Source organism: Tasmannia lanceolata, unplaced genomic scaffold (assembly GCF_043159265.1).
Source record: "Tasmannia lanceolata isolate RefF3 unplaced genomic scaffold, GAP_Taslan_0.1 ptg000003l, whole genome shotgun sequence".
Lineage (NCBI taxonomy): Eukaryota > Viridiplantae > Streptophyta > Magnoliopsida > Canellales > Winteraceae > Tasmannia > Tasmannia lanceolata.
Genome location: NW_027518680.1, coordinates 51,303,972 through 51,322,172, shown reverse-complemented (window position 1 = coordinate 51,322,172; position 18,201 = coordinate 51,303,972). Strand labels below are relative to the sequence as shown.

Sequence of the window (18,201 nt, the reverse complement as noted above, 5' to 3'; positions counted from 1 at the left end):
AAATGCCATGGCTAGGGGTGGACATGGTTCGGTTCGGTTTGGTTTTGGGGTATACCCAGAACCGAACCACATATAATCGGTTCCCTGAAATTGAAACCAGAACCGAACCAGAACCATATATAATCGGTTCGGTTCGGTTCGGTTCAGTTCTGGGTTTATCCGACCTTCACCAAATGTAGATATTTTGCCTAAACGTATTTATAATCGATTCGGTCCTGTTTATATATGAACTACAAAGGCTAACATGCACGAATTTGGAATAATCAGGCACAAATTTGCACAAATTTGAGCAATGCAAAAATTATATATGACCTACAAACATGCACAAATTTGGAATAATCAAGCACAAATTTGGGGGGTGAATTAAAATTTTAAAGGCAAAGCAACACGTTAGAGAGGGGTGAATTAAAAGGAGGTGGGGTGATTTTATCAAGCGATGAGGCATTGGGTTTTAAGGTGAGGGTCGGTTCTCGGTTCGGTTTTCGGTTCCAGGATCCCAAACCCAAAACCGAACCGAATTTCTATCGGTTCCAGGATATCAGAACCAGAACCAAATCATATAAATATGGAACCGAACCGAACCGAACCATATGTGTCGGTTCGGTTCGGTTCTCGGTTCGAACCGGAACCATGTCCACCCCATCATGTATTAATTGAATCCAAATGACACCATCATTTTGCAACCCATGAGCAGCCCACCATCTATGCCCAAACCCATGCATACAATAGGGCCCACCATATATTTTACACAGATGAGCAGCCCACCATCTCTACCTAAATTTATGCAGAGGTTTGCCCCATCTTTTTACACGATGTTTTGATAGGTTGGGTCCCACCAACTCCACTCAAACGCATGCATTGGTGTGTTTAATTACCTCATGTTTTGATGGATCAAACGGCGGGAAAGAGTAAAAAAGAAGAGACTTTTATAATTTCCTAAGTTAAAGTCGGGTTTTTATTTAAGTTAATTTACAAATTCACTCTCAAATGATGAATTATTTGTAACTAATCAAACTAGAAGACTGCTTTTGCAAATAATGGAAAGTAAGAGATTTCCTTTTTACAAGCACTCCTTTCATAGATAGAGCTCGGTGACCCCACATCAGTCCCGTTAGGGTTAGTTGTAGAAAATGGACCACTTCTACTTTTGGAGGAGAACATGGACCCCCTCAATTGTTAAAGGCACCCTCCATTTCTTTTCTCTATGCTAAACGTGATAGCTGTTTCAATATCACATGTATTCTTTATTACGTGCACACCCCCTCAATTGTTAGGGAGATGATATTTTCACCCCTCCTGCATTACATGAACACCCCTGATAATCTGATTTGACTGAAAAGTGGGCAACTTTATGTCAAATCATTTGATAAGGGGGGTGTGTAAGTACTGCAGGGGGTTGAAAATATCATCATGTTTTAATATCACATGTATTCTTTACACTGGCCATTTTCTGTTTCGGTTCGAAAATTAGCGAGACTTGACTTTGGAGTCTCTCTAATCAATGCGTCTGTCTTATGCTAGGTGATGCACCTATCATAAGTTATTAACAAGGTTTAAAATTTCGGTTTTGGTACCGGTTTCGGACCTTCAAATTGCAAAATTTCGGTCGAAATCTGGTACAGAAATTGAACCCCATATTTTATTCAATATTAAATTTCGGTCAAAATTTCAGTTAAATATTAAATTAATTAAAAACAAAACAGATTTTTAGGTCAAATTTTGGAAAAACCGAAATTTCGTCCGAATTAAATGACCATTTGGGTTATTGGTGATTTCAGTGTCGGTCTCCACCGAAATTTAAAACCATGGTTATTAACATGTAGGAAATTATTTTCACCCTACATTGAACATGTTGTGAATAGATAATAATTTGTGGGCTCTCCATAACTCCCTACATTGAACATGTGTTTGTTTTATACCATGTAATGCGCCTATCGTAGGTTACAATATGTAGGCAATTATTTTCACCCTACATTGAACATGTTGTCAATAGATAATTTGTCGCCTCTCCATAAGTCACTATAAGGCCACTTGGATATCGTGTCAGGGCACTTCATGTGGTCAGAAGTAGGGGTGTCAATGCACCCAGAGGGTCCGATAGCCCATCCTAATCTAACTTAAGCGGACATGATCTAGACATAGTATTAGGATCAGAAGACACATTTTGAATCCCTCTGATAAGTCCCAAAATAATTTCCTGTATTATTTTATTGTTTTCAGAAAATACCTTCCATTATTTTATAATTGTAAGTATTTATTTCGGGGTCATTTTAGTAAAAATGAGTTAAATGGCCACTTTTGTCATTCAACTCTTTCAAGTCTCGAGTCACTCTCTTCTCTTCCTTATATAACCATTAGCCCTCTAAGTCTCTAAACTCACTGCTTCAACTCGCCCTCGCCACTTTTGCTCGTCCTTGCCGTTGCCACTCGCGCTTGCCCTCACCCTCACCCTCTTGTGAGAATTTTCACAGTGTACAATGTAAGTAGGACCCACTAGGACACTCCAATAGATGGTTCAATTTGAAATGGATCGTGACTGAGACGAGAGAAGTAGGATCTATATATAATACTCTAAATCTGACCAATAAGAGATTTGAATGGATTGTGAGTAAGACATAGGTGGATTCGATCCGAAGTGGATTCATTGTCACCCCTACTGAGAATGGACGTATCTATCAAGAGTTTAGAGTATCGGGAGCAACGATGCTAATCATCCAATAAATCCAATAAATATATGCAGCACATTAGCCTATTCTCTAAACTATGATGATCAAGAAATCTTAACCCCATATCTGAGGACTTCTTCCAATTGATTTAGAACTAATTAAAATGTTCCACCCACTTTGTAGGATAATTTTTAGGACACAACCATGGCCTAAGATTTGTGTGCATCATCGTTCAAAAGCTCGAGTCAACTCTATACTCCTTCAAGTTGACTAAATTAGACTCAGCTCAATTAAGTTTTTCTCATGTTCTGTCGAGACACCAACTTTACTCAATCTAAAGTTTAAATCCCGAGTTTCTTATAAAGTCAGGTTTAGGGTTAGAAAGATCAGAGGGTTAGGATCATCCTATAGAGATGATCTGTGGGGTACAGCTCATTTACCCCGTGACCCAACAAATGAACGGTTTGGATCATCCTTTGAAGTGTGGCTTGGTGGTTTGGACCAACTCAACTCAACTCAACCCAATGCATTGGGTGGGCCCCACTATTTTACCTCTTGTTTCGGTCTTTCTACAAGGTAACTTTTGTTTGTAAGGGCCTTCTGGTCTTTTTGTGAGTTACAAAAAAAAAATCTGATTTGCAAAATTCACTCAAATGTGAATGTGATGAATCTATTTGCAAAATGTCAAACTACAAGACTCCTTTTGAAAATAAAACAAAGTAGAAGAGTTCATTTTTGTCCTGTTCATATATAAGGGAATTCCGGTCTTTTTATGAGTTAAAAAAAAATAAAAAATCTACCATGCATATTTTGGTCAAAATTTGATGGCATGACCTGATTTGCAAAATTTACTGACTGTATTTGCAAATTGTCAAACTACAAGACTCTTTTTGAAAATAAATAAAGTAGAAGAGTTCTTTTGCAAAAGCCCCCTACCTTAAACCTCTTTCTGTAATCTATTGCAACCCTACAACACTCTACAGCTTACATTCTAGTGATTTAGTTCTTAATCTTCACTTCCTATGATTCTTCTTCCCGGCAGATTTCCATTCCCATTCGTTTGTCTTTTCCATGACAAAATGGGTGGAAGAAATGAAGTCGTTTTTAGAAAGAAAAAGAAAGAAAGAAGCTGATGGGGGTATGAAAAGCCACATCCAACCAGCTGTCGACACGTGGCCCCCGAAGGGCCCACCATGGAGTTTACACCAGCCCCAAGGGCAACCTAGTAATCTGCCAAGAGCAGGTAAGAACAAGCCCACACATGGGCTGACACCTGTCCCGGGGTAGGTAATCCAACCACCCCAGAGCTCTTATCATAAATAGCCTTCACTCATGCTAAGGTAGGGGAGAGAGAAAATTCCTAAGATATAACTCCAAGCTCTGGCTTTACTCTTCTGCTCATACTGACTTGAATGTCGAAGGGCCCATCCGAAGCAACGACTCCGGGTTAGTCTTCTGACCTTGTGCGCTACTGTGCAGGACATAATATTCTTAAGTCAACTTGGACCAGCCAGGTCAGCTCTTTCGTCACTGCCGTATCTGTTACCAATTTTGGGCCTAACAGATTGGCGCCATCCGTGGGACCCTCGAACTAAAAGCTGTTCAAATCCCCCTTATAAAATGGCAGGGCGGAGGAGTGCTAGGGTACCAGCTGCCCGAATAGGCCGAGCCAAAGCGCCTCGCGGGGTTCGGAGCGAGCGTATCGCCTCACAAGTAGTGGCCTCTTCAGTGATGGCGGATCAAAGTCCGGCTCACTCAGAGCATCTAAATCCCACTTCCACTCCTACGTCTGAACAAATGCAGATTTTTTTCCATCAAATGACAACTCTTGTTGATCAGTACAAGCACCTGGTCCAACAAGCTCCCCAGCAGCAGGGCCCAGAGGTCTCCCGACCACCGCAGGAAAGGTTGAGCCCCTCTGGGGAAGAACCTATACCTCCCTGTCGTGATCATTCCCACCACTCAAGGCGAGCGCATCACTCCCGAACAAGACACACCCAAACAGAACCTCACCACCGCCACCGATCTCAATCTCGCTCCGTACAGAGGCTCTGAGCCAGGGGAGACCGTGCGCAACAAGATAAATCCCGTCATGGTCGAAGGAGCTCGGAAAGTCATTCCAGGTCGGCCGCCGGCCCTCTGTTGGAAGGGACAGATCGGTAGAGAGAGCAGACAAGAGATCCGACCCAATGCTGCGAAGGATAGAGGAAATAGAGCACCAGATAGAAGAGCTGGCGAAAGATCATGGCCGGCCTACCTCAAAGGCGTTCTCAAGCAGACCGCCATTCACAGATAATGTATTGAGCGCACCAATGCCATAAGGGTTCAAGATGCCATCGGTCCCGCAATATGATGGAACCATTGACCCTGTGGACCATTTGAAAACGTTCAGAACAATGATGCTCCTCCACGGGGTCTCTGACAGGTTCCTCTGTAGAGCCTTCCCGACCACCCAGATGGGTGCCGCACGAGATTAGTACTCGCGAATTAAGCCGAACTCAATCAGAAATTCAGTATCGTGACTGGCTCACAAACGTTGTCATGGTGAAGAAAGCCAACGGCAAATGGAGAACCTGCATCGACTTCACCGATTTGAACAAGGCCTGCCCGAAAGACAGTTACCCGCTTCCAAAAATTGATCAATTGATCGATGCGACTGCAGGTCATGAGCTACTGAGCTTTATGGACGCCTTTTCCGGGTACAATCAGATCAGAATGTACGAATCAGACATACTGAAAACATCCTTCGTTACAGATCAGGGGACGTACTGTTACTGCGTCATGCCATTCGGTCTAAAAAATGCCGGAGCAACATACCAGAGACTCGTAAACAAACTCTTCAGGAACCAGATCGGAAGGAATATGGAAGTTTACGTTGACGACATGCTAGTCAAAATAAAAAAGGTGTCGGATCACATATCCGACTTGAAGGAGACGTTCCAAGTTCTAAGAGAACACAATATGAAGCTCAACCCGACCAAGTGCACGTTTGGAGTTGCCGCTGGGAAGTTCCAAGGCTTCATGGTAAGCCAAAGCGGAATCGAGGCCAACCCTGAGAAAATCAAGGCGCTGGTTGGACTAAGCCCGTCGACCACAATAAGGGAAGTTCAACGGCTTACTGGAATGGTGGCCGTGCTAGGACGCATTGTTTCAAAATCCGCGGAAAGATGCATCCCTTTCTTTAATGCCATCAAGGGGATCAAAACAGCCTCCTGGACACCGGAGTGCCAAGTCACGTTTGAAGAACTGAAGCAGTACCTAGCTTCCCCACCGCTGTTGACCAAACCCGAGCCGGGAGAAGAGTTAGTATTGTATCTATCTGTGAACCCGTTGGCGCTAGCAGCAGTATTGATCTGAGAGGAGCATAACCAACAGAAACAAATCCACTACGTCAGCAAGGTCCTACATGACGCCAAGACCAGATACCAGCGGGTGGAAAAATTGGCGTATGCCGTTATCATGGCGGCCAAAAAACTAAGGCTGTATTTTCAAGCGCACACAATAAATGTCCTGACGGATCAGCCACTCCGACAAATCCTTCACAAACCGAACACATCGGGGCGACTTGGAAAGTGGGCCGTGGAACTTAGCGAGTTCGACATCCTATACCTTCTGAGGCCAACGATAAAAGCCCAAGTACTGGCAGACTTTGTCGCGGAGTGCACCATGCCCATGCAGAATGCTACGTCAGGAACAGAGACAGTCCAACCTCCAGGTGGAGAATTAACTACACTTGGGAGGCAAGTCCGAACCGAGGAGGTTCATCCTGTGGACTTGGAAACAACGATTGCACCCGAAGAGCAGAATCCATCGCATGAACAACCGCTCTGGGAATTGAATGTGGACGGGTCTTCAAATAAGCTAGGCAGTGGCGCTAGCCTGATTCTCACCGGACCCGAAAACTTCGTTGTGGATTACACGGTAAGGTTCAAATTCCGTGCATCTAACAACGAGGCGGAGTACAAAGCTCTTATTGCCGGAATCAACTTAGCAGTATAGACTCGTGCCCAAAGGCTCAAGGTTTACTGCGATTCTCAGCTGGTCGTCAACGAAGTTCAGGGAACGTACGAAGCCCGCGATGAGCGAATGATCAAGTACCTAGCAAAAGTCTACCAACTAGTTGACAAGTTTAAAAGCATTGAGGTCGTCAGGATCCCCAGAACGGAAAATGCAAAAGCAGATGTACTTTCCAAACTAGCAGCCTCAGGCTACACTGCTCTCAAGAATATATGCATGGAATTCCTGAAGAAGTCCAACATTGAATGCGAGGTTGTCGAAGTAATGCAGGTCGATAATGAGCCATGATGGATGGATGAAATCATCGACTACCTGTGTGAAGGGAAGCTTCCTAGAGATAAGAAAGAAGCGCGCAATTTAGTGCAGAAAGCTGCGAGGTTCTCCCATGATGGTGAGAACCTGTACAAAAGGTCATACACCCTCCCCTACTTGAAATGCCTCCGGCCGGGCGACGCATCGTACTCTTTACAAGAAACACACGCAGGAATCTGCGGAGAACACTTGGGGGGCAAGGCTCTGGCCATCAAGGTGCTTTTACGAGGCCTATATTGGCCGACCTTAATGCAAGACGCGCTGGACCTTGTAAAAAAATGCGAGAGGTGTCAGAAGTTCTCTCCCACCATTCATCAACTAGCTGTGCCAATGGCCGTGATCGTCAGTCCGCTCCCGTTTGCAGTATGGGGGATGGACATCCTTGGACTTTTCCCACCAGCCTCCGGAGGACATGAATCCGTCGTAGTCTCTATAGACTACTTCACCAAGTGGACGGAGGCTGAACCTCTGGCCAAGATCCCGGAGCAGAATATACAGGCCTTCTTTTGGAAGTCAGTGGTTTGTAGATACAGGGTACCTCGCATCCTGATAATAGACAATGGCAAGCAGTTTGACAGCCGCAGCTTCAGAAAGTTTTGTTCGGATCTGAAAATCGAGCAGAGGTTCACGTCTGTAGCGCACCCTCAAACCAATGGGCAGACAGAAGTCACAAACAGGATTATCCTCCAGGGGATCAAGAAGTGGATGGATGATAAAGCGGGACGATGGGTGGACGAGTTGTACCATGTCCTGTTGGCCCACCGAACCACTCCGCGTACAATAACTGGGGAGTCACCCTTCAACTTGACTTTTGGAACCGGGGCAGTAATTCCAATTGACATCGGTGTCCCTTCCCCCAGGTCAGCAACTTCAGTGAGCAGTTCAACGGGGACGGTCTCCGCACGAACTTAGATCTGCTGGAAGAAGTCCGAGAGGGATCTCGCATCAGAGTAGCAGCCTATAAACAGAAAGTGTATAATTACCACGAAGCGAAAATACGCCCAAGAGAACATCGTGTGGGTGATCTAGTCTTGAGAAAGGCGGCTGTATCCCAACCCATAAGGGTGGGTAAACTCTCCCCGACCTGGGAGGGGCCATACCAAGTAAAAGTAGTCATACGGTTAGGAAGTTACAGACTGGAGACACTAGGCGAGCACCAGCTCCCCCACTCCTGGAATTCAAAAAACCTAAGGAGATACTACCAATAGACTGGAGATACTAGGCGAGCACCAGATCCCATTGTAATTCCACCAAAACTCATAGTGAATGAAAAAGGATATATCTTTTGCAAGCTCTCCGTGTGTTTCGGTGCGGGTTAACTGCTTGGTTCACTCCAGTTCATCCTAGTGAGACCGGGAGTCAACTCTTGGTCAAGAACAAACCGGGGCAGAAAACCAACATTCCAATAAAAATCCAAGTTCTCAAAGCTAGGGTTACCTGCTTGGTTCACTTCGGTTCATCCCAGTGAGACCGAGAGTCAACTCCTGGTTAGGAACAAACCGGGGCAGAAAACCAACATTCCAAATAAAAATCCAAGTTCTCAAAGCTCGGGTTAACTGCTTAGTTCACTCCGGTTCATCCCAGTGAGACCGGGAGTCAACTCTTGGTCGGGAACAAACCGGGGCAGAAAACCAACATTCCAAATAAAAATCCAAGTTCTCAAAGCTCGGGTTAACTGCTTGGTTCACTCTGGTCCATCGCAATGAGACCGGGAGTCAACTCCTGGTCGGGAACAAACCGGGGCAGAAAACCAACATTCCAAAAAGATTTTAAGTTCTTAAGCTCGGGTTAACTGCTTGGTTCACTCCGAGAGTGAACCAAGTATGGTCAGTTTTGAGCATATACGAGCACAAGCGAAAGCAAAGAAGTTCAGCACTTGTAAGACATTCAGAATATTCTCTATTCATAAAAGCCCAGACGGGCAGATGTACAAAAAATGAGCCTCCAAGGGCTGTAACAAAAAGAATTCATCACATGGGTGAAGACAGGCAAAAAGAGGAAAACAAGAAGATCAGGGATCCTCACGACTCGTTCCTCTAAGGGTCGTTTACCTCTGAAACACCCCTGGCTGGAAGGGCGCTCTGCTCGTCCGCTTCCCCGGCCTCCGTCTCAGGCAAGGTAATGCCTTCCAGGACGAGATTTAGGTTAGCTCCCTAGACCTGATCGAGGCAGTCTGTGAAACCCAACTTGTACGACTCAGTGGACAGATTGATGAGCTCATCTTCCTTTTTCTGAACGGCCACCTCCAGCCTCTTTTGGCCTCTCACCCTCTGCTTATTGAGGGCGTCGAGGGCCTTCTCCCCTTGGGCGGCCATTTCACCGTTTAGCCTCCTAATCTCCTTGTCCCTCCCATCAATGGACCTTTTCAGCTCATCGGCTTCCTGCTTCAGCTTGCCGTTTTCAGCCTCAGATCGGGTGATCATTGTGGAGAAGCCCCTGCTCTTCTCGCAGATGTCATTATAGTAACATCCGATCTACGAATAAAAGGAAAAGGATATGAATAATAGGACAGGTAGCAAACGAACAGTAGCCAAACTAAATATCAGAATACCTCCGTAGATTGAAGAAAACATTGCCTCCTCGGCCATACCCGGAGGCTCTTTCAGAACCTTGAGCTTGTCCTCCTTCAGCAAGCCCTTGGTGATTATCTCCTTGGCAACCTGACTGTCCCCCAGGCCGGTGTCACTCTTCTGAACGGTCCATTTTGGGCGGCAAACGTTGTCCGCAAGCCGCGCAGGAATAGACGGAACACCGAGGACCGCGCTCTTCCCGGATCCAGCTCCCTGGCCAAAGGTGCCAACGATCTTCACGATTGGCTTACTCCCTCTGGGTGGTGCTTCTTGGACTGGTGTAGGACTGGAAGTTTCGGGAGCCTTCCTTTTCTGGCCCCTGCCAAAAGCATTCTGACTCACCTTCTCCAGTGCGGACTGCTTCTGCATCCCTGAAATTCAACAGGAACAAAGCCGGCGTCAGTAACAACGAAAGAAAAAGAAAGCTCAGGAATAAGGCCAGCCTAAAGCCACCTACGTGCCCGGGTCGCAGTACTAATGCCGAGCCCGACCAAGATCTTTTCCCTAGAGAACTCTGAGCAATGAATCATGCGCTCTCGTGGCAGCTCCTCACAGATCTGGGCAAGCGTGAGCTTATCCTCGCCCTCCAAGAGTGGTTTGCGACTTAACACAAGCGTGTCGGGGGTTGACCATTTTAAGGGAACCGGCCAGGGCCCGGTAGGCTCGCTGTCCACGACATAGAGGAACCTATTTTTCAGTTATGTATGGAGGTTGGGATGCCAGTGATCATCTTCATCTCAGGACGCTGGCTGATATAGATCCAACCTCCGTCCTTATGCCTCTTCAGATGCGCGCACATACGAAACAACGGTATGGATAAATTTCTTTGGAGGCGACCTCGGACCAGGTACATAAATTCGACTAGCGTTCTCCATGAGTTCGGCGCAACCTGAGCCGGGGCAAGGTCGTAATATCGGAGAACCTCGGCCAAAAAGTGATGTAAGGGGAACCTAAGTCCAGCCCTTAGGGTCTCGTCGTAAACACAGACAACGGTACTGTCGTTACTAGCACTATCTCCCTCTAATGCCGCTCTCAACTTGAACCTCTCAGGAATGCAATACCTATCCCTAACCTCCCCTAGTTTGGACTCATCAAGGATGTTCTCCTCATAAAGAGCATGAATATTGTACTGGGGATTGGCGTCCATCCGATCCTCAGCTACGAGCTCTGCAGCCCGCCTCGGAATAAAAGAGTTGGACGCCTCAACCATATAACTCCCCTCACTCGCCTCTGCCTGGTAGGGGCTATCTGCTCGGACTGAGGTGGTGTTTAAGTCTAAAATCACCTCGTCCCCACTATCTATGAGTTCGTCAGGGACAATTACATCCACCCTATGGCCTGCCAAGTACATGCCGAGAACCCTAGTCGGATTAGATTTGGTCCTCTCCGACGAACTTGACCCTAAACTGCTAGCAGAGGCAGACTCCCCCGAGGATGACCCAGAGTTTGACTTAGAACTAGAGCTACTATTGGACATCAAGAATACAAAAAAAAAAGAGACGGAGAAAGCCAAAGTCAAATATAGAAAAGACGCACTAAAAAGAAGATTACCGGTCTGAAAGCAACTAATTCGGCAACGACCACGACCACAAGCTAATCGCAAACCCGAGCAGGCAGAGCAGAAGCGAGGCAGAGGGAAAGTAAAAGTGAAAAGTGAAAGTAAATGATAAGTGACCGCTTCTTATAGCCTTAGAGGCTTGAGGCGGTTCGCATTTGCGAACCAAAGGGCGCCACGTGTCCTTCATTAATAAGCGAGGGTGCACAACGCGAGGCGATGCGTGTGTAAACGTTCAGGGATACATATGATACATGCGCATATGGTGTATGTATGTACTTTGTATGCATACGCGTACAACATGAGCATGAAAAATTGTTCGTCTTTAATCTGGTCATCCCAAGCCGGCCAGGATAGGGCGCGTGCAGAAAACGACAAAAATATGGTCGTCCAGGCCGGCCAAGATATGGCGCGTTTGTACAAAATGACAAAAATCGGGTCGTCCTAGGCCGACCAGGATATGGCGCGTGCACAAAACGATAAAAATCTGGTCGTCTTAAACCAGCCAGGATATGGCGCGTGCACAAAACGACAAAAACCTAGTCGTCCCAGGCCGCCAGGATATGGCCCGTTGTTCAAAACGACAAAAATCTGGTAGTCCCAGGCCGGCCAGGATATGGCCCGTGCAGAAAATGACAAAATCTGGTCGTCTCAAGCCGGCCAGGATATGGCGCGTGCAGAAAATGACAAAAATCTAGTCATCTTAAGCCGGCCAGGATATGGCACGTGCAGAAAACGACAAAAATCTGGTCGTCTCAAGCCGGCTAGGATATGACGTGTGCAGATGTAGACACCCCATTTTGACAAGGCCCTAAAATCCCCAAAATTGAATATCCAATAAAATTCCCAAATTTCGAGTCCCAAGACATCCCAAAATTAACCTCCGCAAATTTCTGGGGACTGAGCCCAAAATGAGAAGAAGGTTTGAGTCTTGGAGCATCTTATTGTGCGTATTTGTGAGTACAAACTCCCCAAGAGGTTGTTAGTATTCTCGAGAGTCCTCCGGCAAAATTTCAGGGCAATCGGGCGAAAGATGAAGAAAAAGACAGGCAAAGTATGTGCGATAATCAAAGAAACAGCGAAGATGCCAAAACCATCATCGTCACTGTCCCCACCTCTCCTCATGTTTCTTCGTTTCCTCCTCATTTTCTTTACATATATAAATATATATATATATAATATAAAAAAAACGAAGACAGACGAGAGACAGAGAAGATGCCAAAATCGTCATCATCACTGTCCCCACCTCTCCTCGTTTTTCTTCATTTCCTCCGCATTTGTCTTCGTCGGCCAGGCCTTCTTTCATAAAGTCCAACCACGAAACAATAAAAAAATAAAAAAATCAACCCAAAACCCCCCAATAAAAAAAACCATTCAAGCACCTTCTTCTGGTGGCCAACCCTCTGGAGACAGAAAAAAAAAAAAGAAAGAAGAAACGACAGTAGAAGAAAAACCAGAGGGGAGAGAGAGATCTGCAGAGAAAGAGAGAGAAAGGGAGAGAGAGAGAGAGAGATCTGTAGAGAGAGAGGTAGAGAGATAGAGAGGGAGAGAGAGAGGGAGATCTGCAGAGAGAGGGAGAGAGAGACAGAGATCTGCAGAGAGAGAGAGGAAGGGTCTTCTCCTCCGGCAACCCAACCGGATTCCGGCCACCTTCTCCGGCATCCTCCCAACCAACCACCGGAGCTCCACCGGCATCCCCATCTCCTCCACCCCACCTCCAGCGGGCCCCACATCAGCGGGCCCCACACAAGCACGACTCTGTCAACACCTTCCTGGATCTTTTGTGGCGTAAGTTCATTTTTTTTATTTTTTTAATTATTCATTCTTTGCACTACACGGGTCCCACAGCGGGTCCCACATCAGTAGGTCCCACAGCGGGTCCCACAACAGCGGGTCCCACATCAGTGGGTCCCACAGCGGGTCCCACATCAATGGGTCCCACATCGGCGGGTCCCACAGCGGCGGGTCCCACAGCAGGTCCCACAACAGCGGGTCCCACATCAGCGGGTCCTACTATGAATAGTAGTTTTTGAATAGTACTTATAAATAGTAATTATGAATAGTAGTTTTGAATAGTACTTATAAATAGTAATTATGAATAGTAGTTTTGAATAGTACCTATAAATAGTAATTATGAATAGTATTTTTGAATAGTAATCTTGTATAGTAATTATAAATAGTAATTATAACAGTCTTCAGCACAGGAGTCAGTCCTTCAGTCAGTCCAGGAATTTTTCCTGTCATCATAGGGGTTAGGATTCTGTCCATCCTCCCATCAAGTTGTGATCTTTACCCGCTCCTGCAAGGTATAGGATGCTGTCCAACCCTTGCCGAGTTATTTTCCTGTTCGTTCCCCCGCAAAGTATAGGATGATGTCCAACCTTTGCGGGATTCCAGAAGTCTCCCTACCCTTATGATGATAGGATTTTATTCTCTGGTGTCAAAAAACAATAAAAACATTTCAAAAACACTTGAAAACAACAAAAACATTCCAAAAAACACTTGAAAATTCAAAAACATCTCAAAAACAATTCAAAATCCAAAAACATTTTAAAAATCAAAATTTCAAAAAATCTTGAGTCATTTGCAGAGTAGTTAGGGATTCAGTCCGAACTACGGATGGCTTGATCCCTAGCTGAGGGGTACGTAGGCAGCTCAGGCGTGCTGCTGGCACCCTGAGTTCAGTCACCATTTTTAGACACCATTTTTACACCCTTTCACCATTTTCAGTCACCATTTTTTGTAAATATTTCTCATAACTTTCACCATTTTTCATAACTTCAAAACCTCCAAAAAATACAAAAAACTTCAAAACCTTTTCAAAAAGATCTTCCCCTAGAGTTAGGAGTCTGTCCTAGATATTTAGGGTGTTTTAGAGTTAGGAGTCGGTCTTGATTTGTATTGATGTGGTGTGTCCTGTCGTGTGAGTGTCCCTAGAGTTAGGAGGCCTCGAGTCGATCGGTCAGACACTTAGTCGAACCGATGGCTAGACTAGGAAGCATATAGTCAGCCCATGGTTTTCTTTATGTTGCACAGCCTAGATACACATAGGATGTAGGGCCCACCTGCATTAGCTTAAGGCTAAACAACCTGCATTAGTTAGGACATATAGAGAGTCGTAAAAATCACAATCCACTTGAATTTAACCAATCGCACAAAAAGCTTTAAAATCAGTCGAGTCTAGTGGATCGAGTCTAGGATAGCGGTCCTAGAGTTTTAGGCATCGTAGTTTAGAATAGGGCATTGAACTACGTTGACTCCGATTCTTCCCGAGGCCGGGATACGTAGAGCAGCTAAGATGGACGGTCATCTTGGTCCGAGTCAAGTCCTGCATTAGAGTTAGGATTTGTTTTCCTGTTATATATATAGTTTATTTGTGTTATGTATTTTGTTGTGTTTTTCTTATTTTTATGTACAGATCCTATACCTTTAGCTGTAGCATGCATGTGTTCGCCCACCAGAACTTAGACACCAATTAGGCATGGCACTCATAACCTAGCTATTCTTAGGCGACATATCTTTCATTTCTTTTGTGTGTGCTTCTTATTCATCTCCGAGACATGCATGATTAGCTAGACGTTATCTCGGGGATATTTGTTCCCATTTCGCATGATTTTCTCCCAAAACTCTTCAAAATTAATAATAAATGGCATAAGAGACCAGGTGCTTGCACTTGGGCGAATTGGGGGCGCCTAATCCCTTCCCCATTCGTCATCAGGCACGAACCCTTCGTATCTCTGGTTATCTGTTGCGACAGAGCACAGCATGGGATCCAGGGCCCACTTCCTTGGATGGCGACTCCTTCTTTGTTTAAGGTACGCCTCGAATCTGGGCTAGTCCCCGAATCGAGAGGTATCTCACTTTATATCGCCGCTCATGCTGTGAGGGGCACTCTTTCGAGAGTTCCTTGGTGGGGCTCTCCTTCACGTGGACGATCTAGAGAGACTCGCGCGGGGGCCCGTCCCCTCACGCCCGTCCCGGATCTGGTTCCACAGACTGGCGACTCTGCTGGGGATTTCTTGAAACATTGCCTAACTCTGTAAAAATGCCATTGTTACTAATTTTGAGGAAATTTGGGCCAAAATCGAGTTAAATGGGAACTTTATCGTTAGAAATCCAGGGGCACCAAGTAGGCGCGTAAATAAAACAAGGGATTCACACATCGCACATCATACATTGTCATATTCTTTATTTCTTTCATCATTTTCATTATTGGCCTCAGGGAATAGATATGACGCGTACCAGATGGGAACCGTTGTATCTATTTCCTAGCTATGCGCCGTAGCTGCAGCCGTAGACACTGGGTGTGCTGGTGTTCTACAGCAGCCGATGAGCAATGAACATACTTTGTATAATGCTGGGTGTGCTGGCGTTATACATCAAGGGTATGGTCATAAGCATAGTACCCTGCAGAAATGCCCGGGCCCTACTTTTATTTCATTATATTATGTATATATATTAGTTTCTCCCTTTAGAACCAAAATTAGGGAACCCTTGCTAGGACACTATATATATGTACTCATATAGGACGAACATGTGCGACCAGCATATGTAAGCCTAGGATAGAAGTCAGCCTACCCATGTAGTGTAGAAGGGTAAGTCACACCGTGGTTACCCGCCGCGTTATCTAGTACACTCACAGACACTTCTGGGTCAAGATTTTCTTGGCTGCGCTAGATTAGACTAGGGTTGGTGCCCCTGGTTAGGATGTATATATATATATATATATGTATATATTTATTATTAGATTAGGGCTTGCTTCTTAGTTAGGTTTCCTTCTAATCTAATCAATTTTTCCCCATCTATCCATTCTGTGGATTATCATCAGATTCTTGGCTCTTTTAGTCATGATCTGTCTTCCGTGAGCTTGATCATTTGATTGATCCTGATCAGACCGTGTTCCACATGTCGATTGTGAGTCTATCTTGCCATTATCATTATCGGAGTGTGTGTTCTTGCTGAGAGCCCTGCTTTATCTTGATCATGACGGCATACTCTTCATGTTTAGTTGCTGAGACCCTCCTAGTATAGCCGTCATGCTGCTGATTCTTTTCAGAACCCTTGAACGTAATCATTATCCTTTTGGGTTCATTGACAAACTATGTGCTTACCTTACCACATCTCCTGGTATAGCCGTTATGCTGTCGAATTTTCTCCAAATACCTTGAGTGTGATCATCATCCTTTTTGGCTTGTTGACAAACCATGTACTTGCCGTACCACATCTTTATGTACAGTTGTTATGCTGTCGGATTTTACCCAACGGAAGGATGTATTGGTGCTACCTTTTGTCTCAACTTGCGCATTACATTGTCATGCGATTAATTCTCATTGAGCCTAGTGTTTATGGTGTCCATGACAGGAGTCTTAGTCACTCGTCTACCATCAACCCCAAAAAAGCTTTCATCTCTAAACTCGCTTGGTCTAGCCCACTATACCTTTTTCCTCTCACATTGCCCAGATGGCTGAGTATGCTGAAAGTCTCGTCCTGAGAGAAATGAGAGAGATGGTGATGACATCCATGACCTGATAGACAGGGATCCCCTCATTCTTCTTGAACTCAAATGCTTCTGAGAACCCTGCACATAACCGTGTTGCACCTCCTACACCCACCATGGGAACCACTCTACCCTTTCAACCCTTCATAGATCTTACCACCTCTACCTATACCACCTCTGGGCTGGAAAATGATTAGGAAGGGAAAAGAAAAATGTCAGAGCTTGAACTCCTTGAAAACATTATACCAGAGAAAGCCTTGCCATTGTCAGGTGCTAAAGGACAATTTGAGCTGGATCAACAGAAACCAAAGAGGCCCTCTCTTCTGAGATTCTAACTCCAGGATTGCTCTCTCCAATCATTATCAATGAAGGCACGTTGTCCTTGAACTTTCAGCGCCAATCCGTTGCCTCCGATGAAGTGTCTCATCTTTGAAATTTGTTTGGAAGAGTGTATACCAACCCTCCTGTCAAAGTTGGTAAGCCTAACTGGAATCGAAGACCGATTATCGGGGAACACTAGTGTTGTGTCGTGTCCTAAGTTTTAGGGAGTCCTAGACTAACCATGTCAATATCAATTCTACGTACGTTGTGTTTATTGGTCTCTCTCATTGTGAACCAATGTCCAATCTTTTGTTGAATTTGATGGAGAGCCTATCGTGGCGCGTCAAAAATCAATGTATGTACTTCAAACATTCAATGCAACGAACATTTGATTCCAGTGTCGTCAGTATTCTTGTATATGTTCACTCTTGGATCTAATGTTAATAAACAAATTAAGACACCCTCCTCGAATGAGGATGCCGATGAAATTCTCCTCGAGATTTGAAAGATAATCAAACGAGAGGAAGAGCGTCGAGCAAAGCCACTTGAAGATGAAATTGATACCGTGGATAGTGGTATCGAAATCCGAAACTCGGGAAATAAGGATTGGCAAAATCTCCCGAAGAGTGCAAAGAGTCGATAAACCTATTTAGAGGGTTCAAGGAAGTGTTGCTTGGTCCTATGAGGATAAATCAGAAGCGTGCCTTGGCACTGTTCAACGTGAGTCACCCTCAGCTTCAGACATCAGGTCGAAAGAAAAAAAAAATTCAAATGAAGAATACCAGACATCAAATGCAATGAATGAAAAATTGAGAGAAGACTTTCAGACAACAAAGTCATGAGCATAGAACATGAACCCCAAGAAGAATGCTTGGGCTATAAATTGTGATGGAATTTCCAGTTAAAACATTCCAGGTGTAGGGGCATTCCCCACATCCAAGCAAAAAAATTAAAATCAGAATGAACAAAGAAAAATAAGATAGAATCCAGAGAAGAAAGGAGAAGGGAGCATGCCCCACGTCAACTCCTCAAGAACGTCAGAATCGCAGGAAGCAGAGTCGATAAATGGATTGAAAATTTCAAAATCATCTTCAGCATTCATAGAAGACCCAGAGCCGTAGAATCCCGAATATCAGTGCGAGATCCCAAAGAAAAAGTGGGAATTCAATCAGTCTAGCTTGCACAGTGCAGATGAAGTCTTGCCAGGAAATGCCGCCAGACTCCTCAAAAAAAAAAAGAGAAAGGAAAAAAGTTCAAAGCCAT

General features: G+C 45.0%; 1 protein-coding gene across 1 annotated transcript; it reads left to right on the top strand.

Annotated features, from left to right (window-relative positions):
* The first annotated feature begins 6,125 nt into the window (after positions 1 to 6,125).
* On the top strand, positions 6,126 to 6,971 carry LOC143869875 (uncharacterized). The gene is made up of 2 exons (XM_077376434.1): positions 6,126 to 6,587; positions 6,705 to 6,971. Exons 1-2 carry the CDS (start codon positions 6,126 to 6,128, stop codon positions 6,969 to 6,971), a joined length of 729 nt encoding a protein of 242 aa, XP_077232549.1.
* Positions 6,972 to 18,201: the final 11,230 nt, after the last annotated feature.

What these genes read in the sequence shown, in the direction of transcription:
- LOC143869875 (XM_077376434.1), top strand. Translation starts at nt 6,126, where the DNA reads ATGGCGGCCAAAAAACTAAGGCTGTATTTTCAAGCGCACACAATAAAT. An exon ending in ACTTCGTTGTGGATTACACG is followed by an intron (nt 6,588 to 6,704) that starts GTAAGGTTCAAA and finishes TGCGATTCTCAG; the next exon opens with CTGGTCGTCAACGAAGTTCA.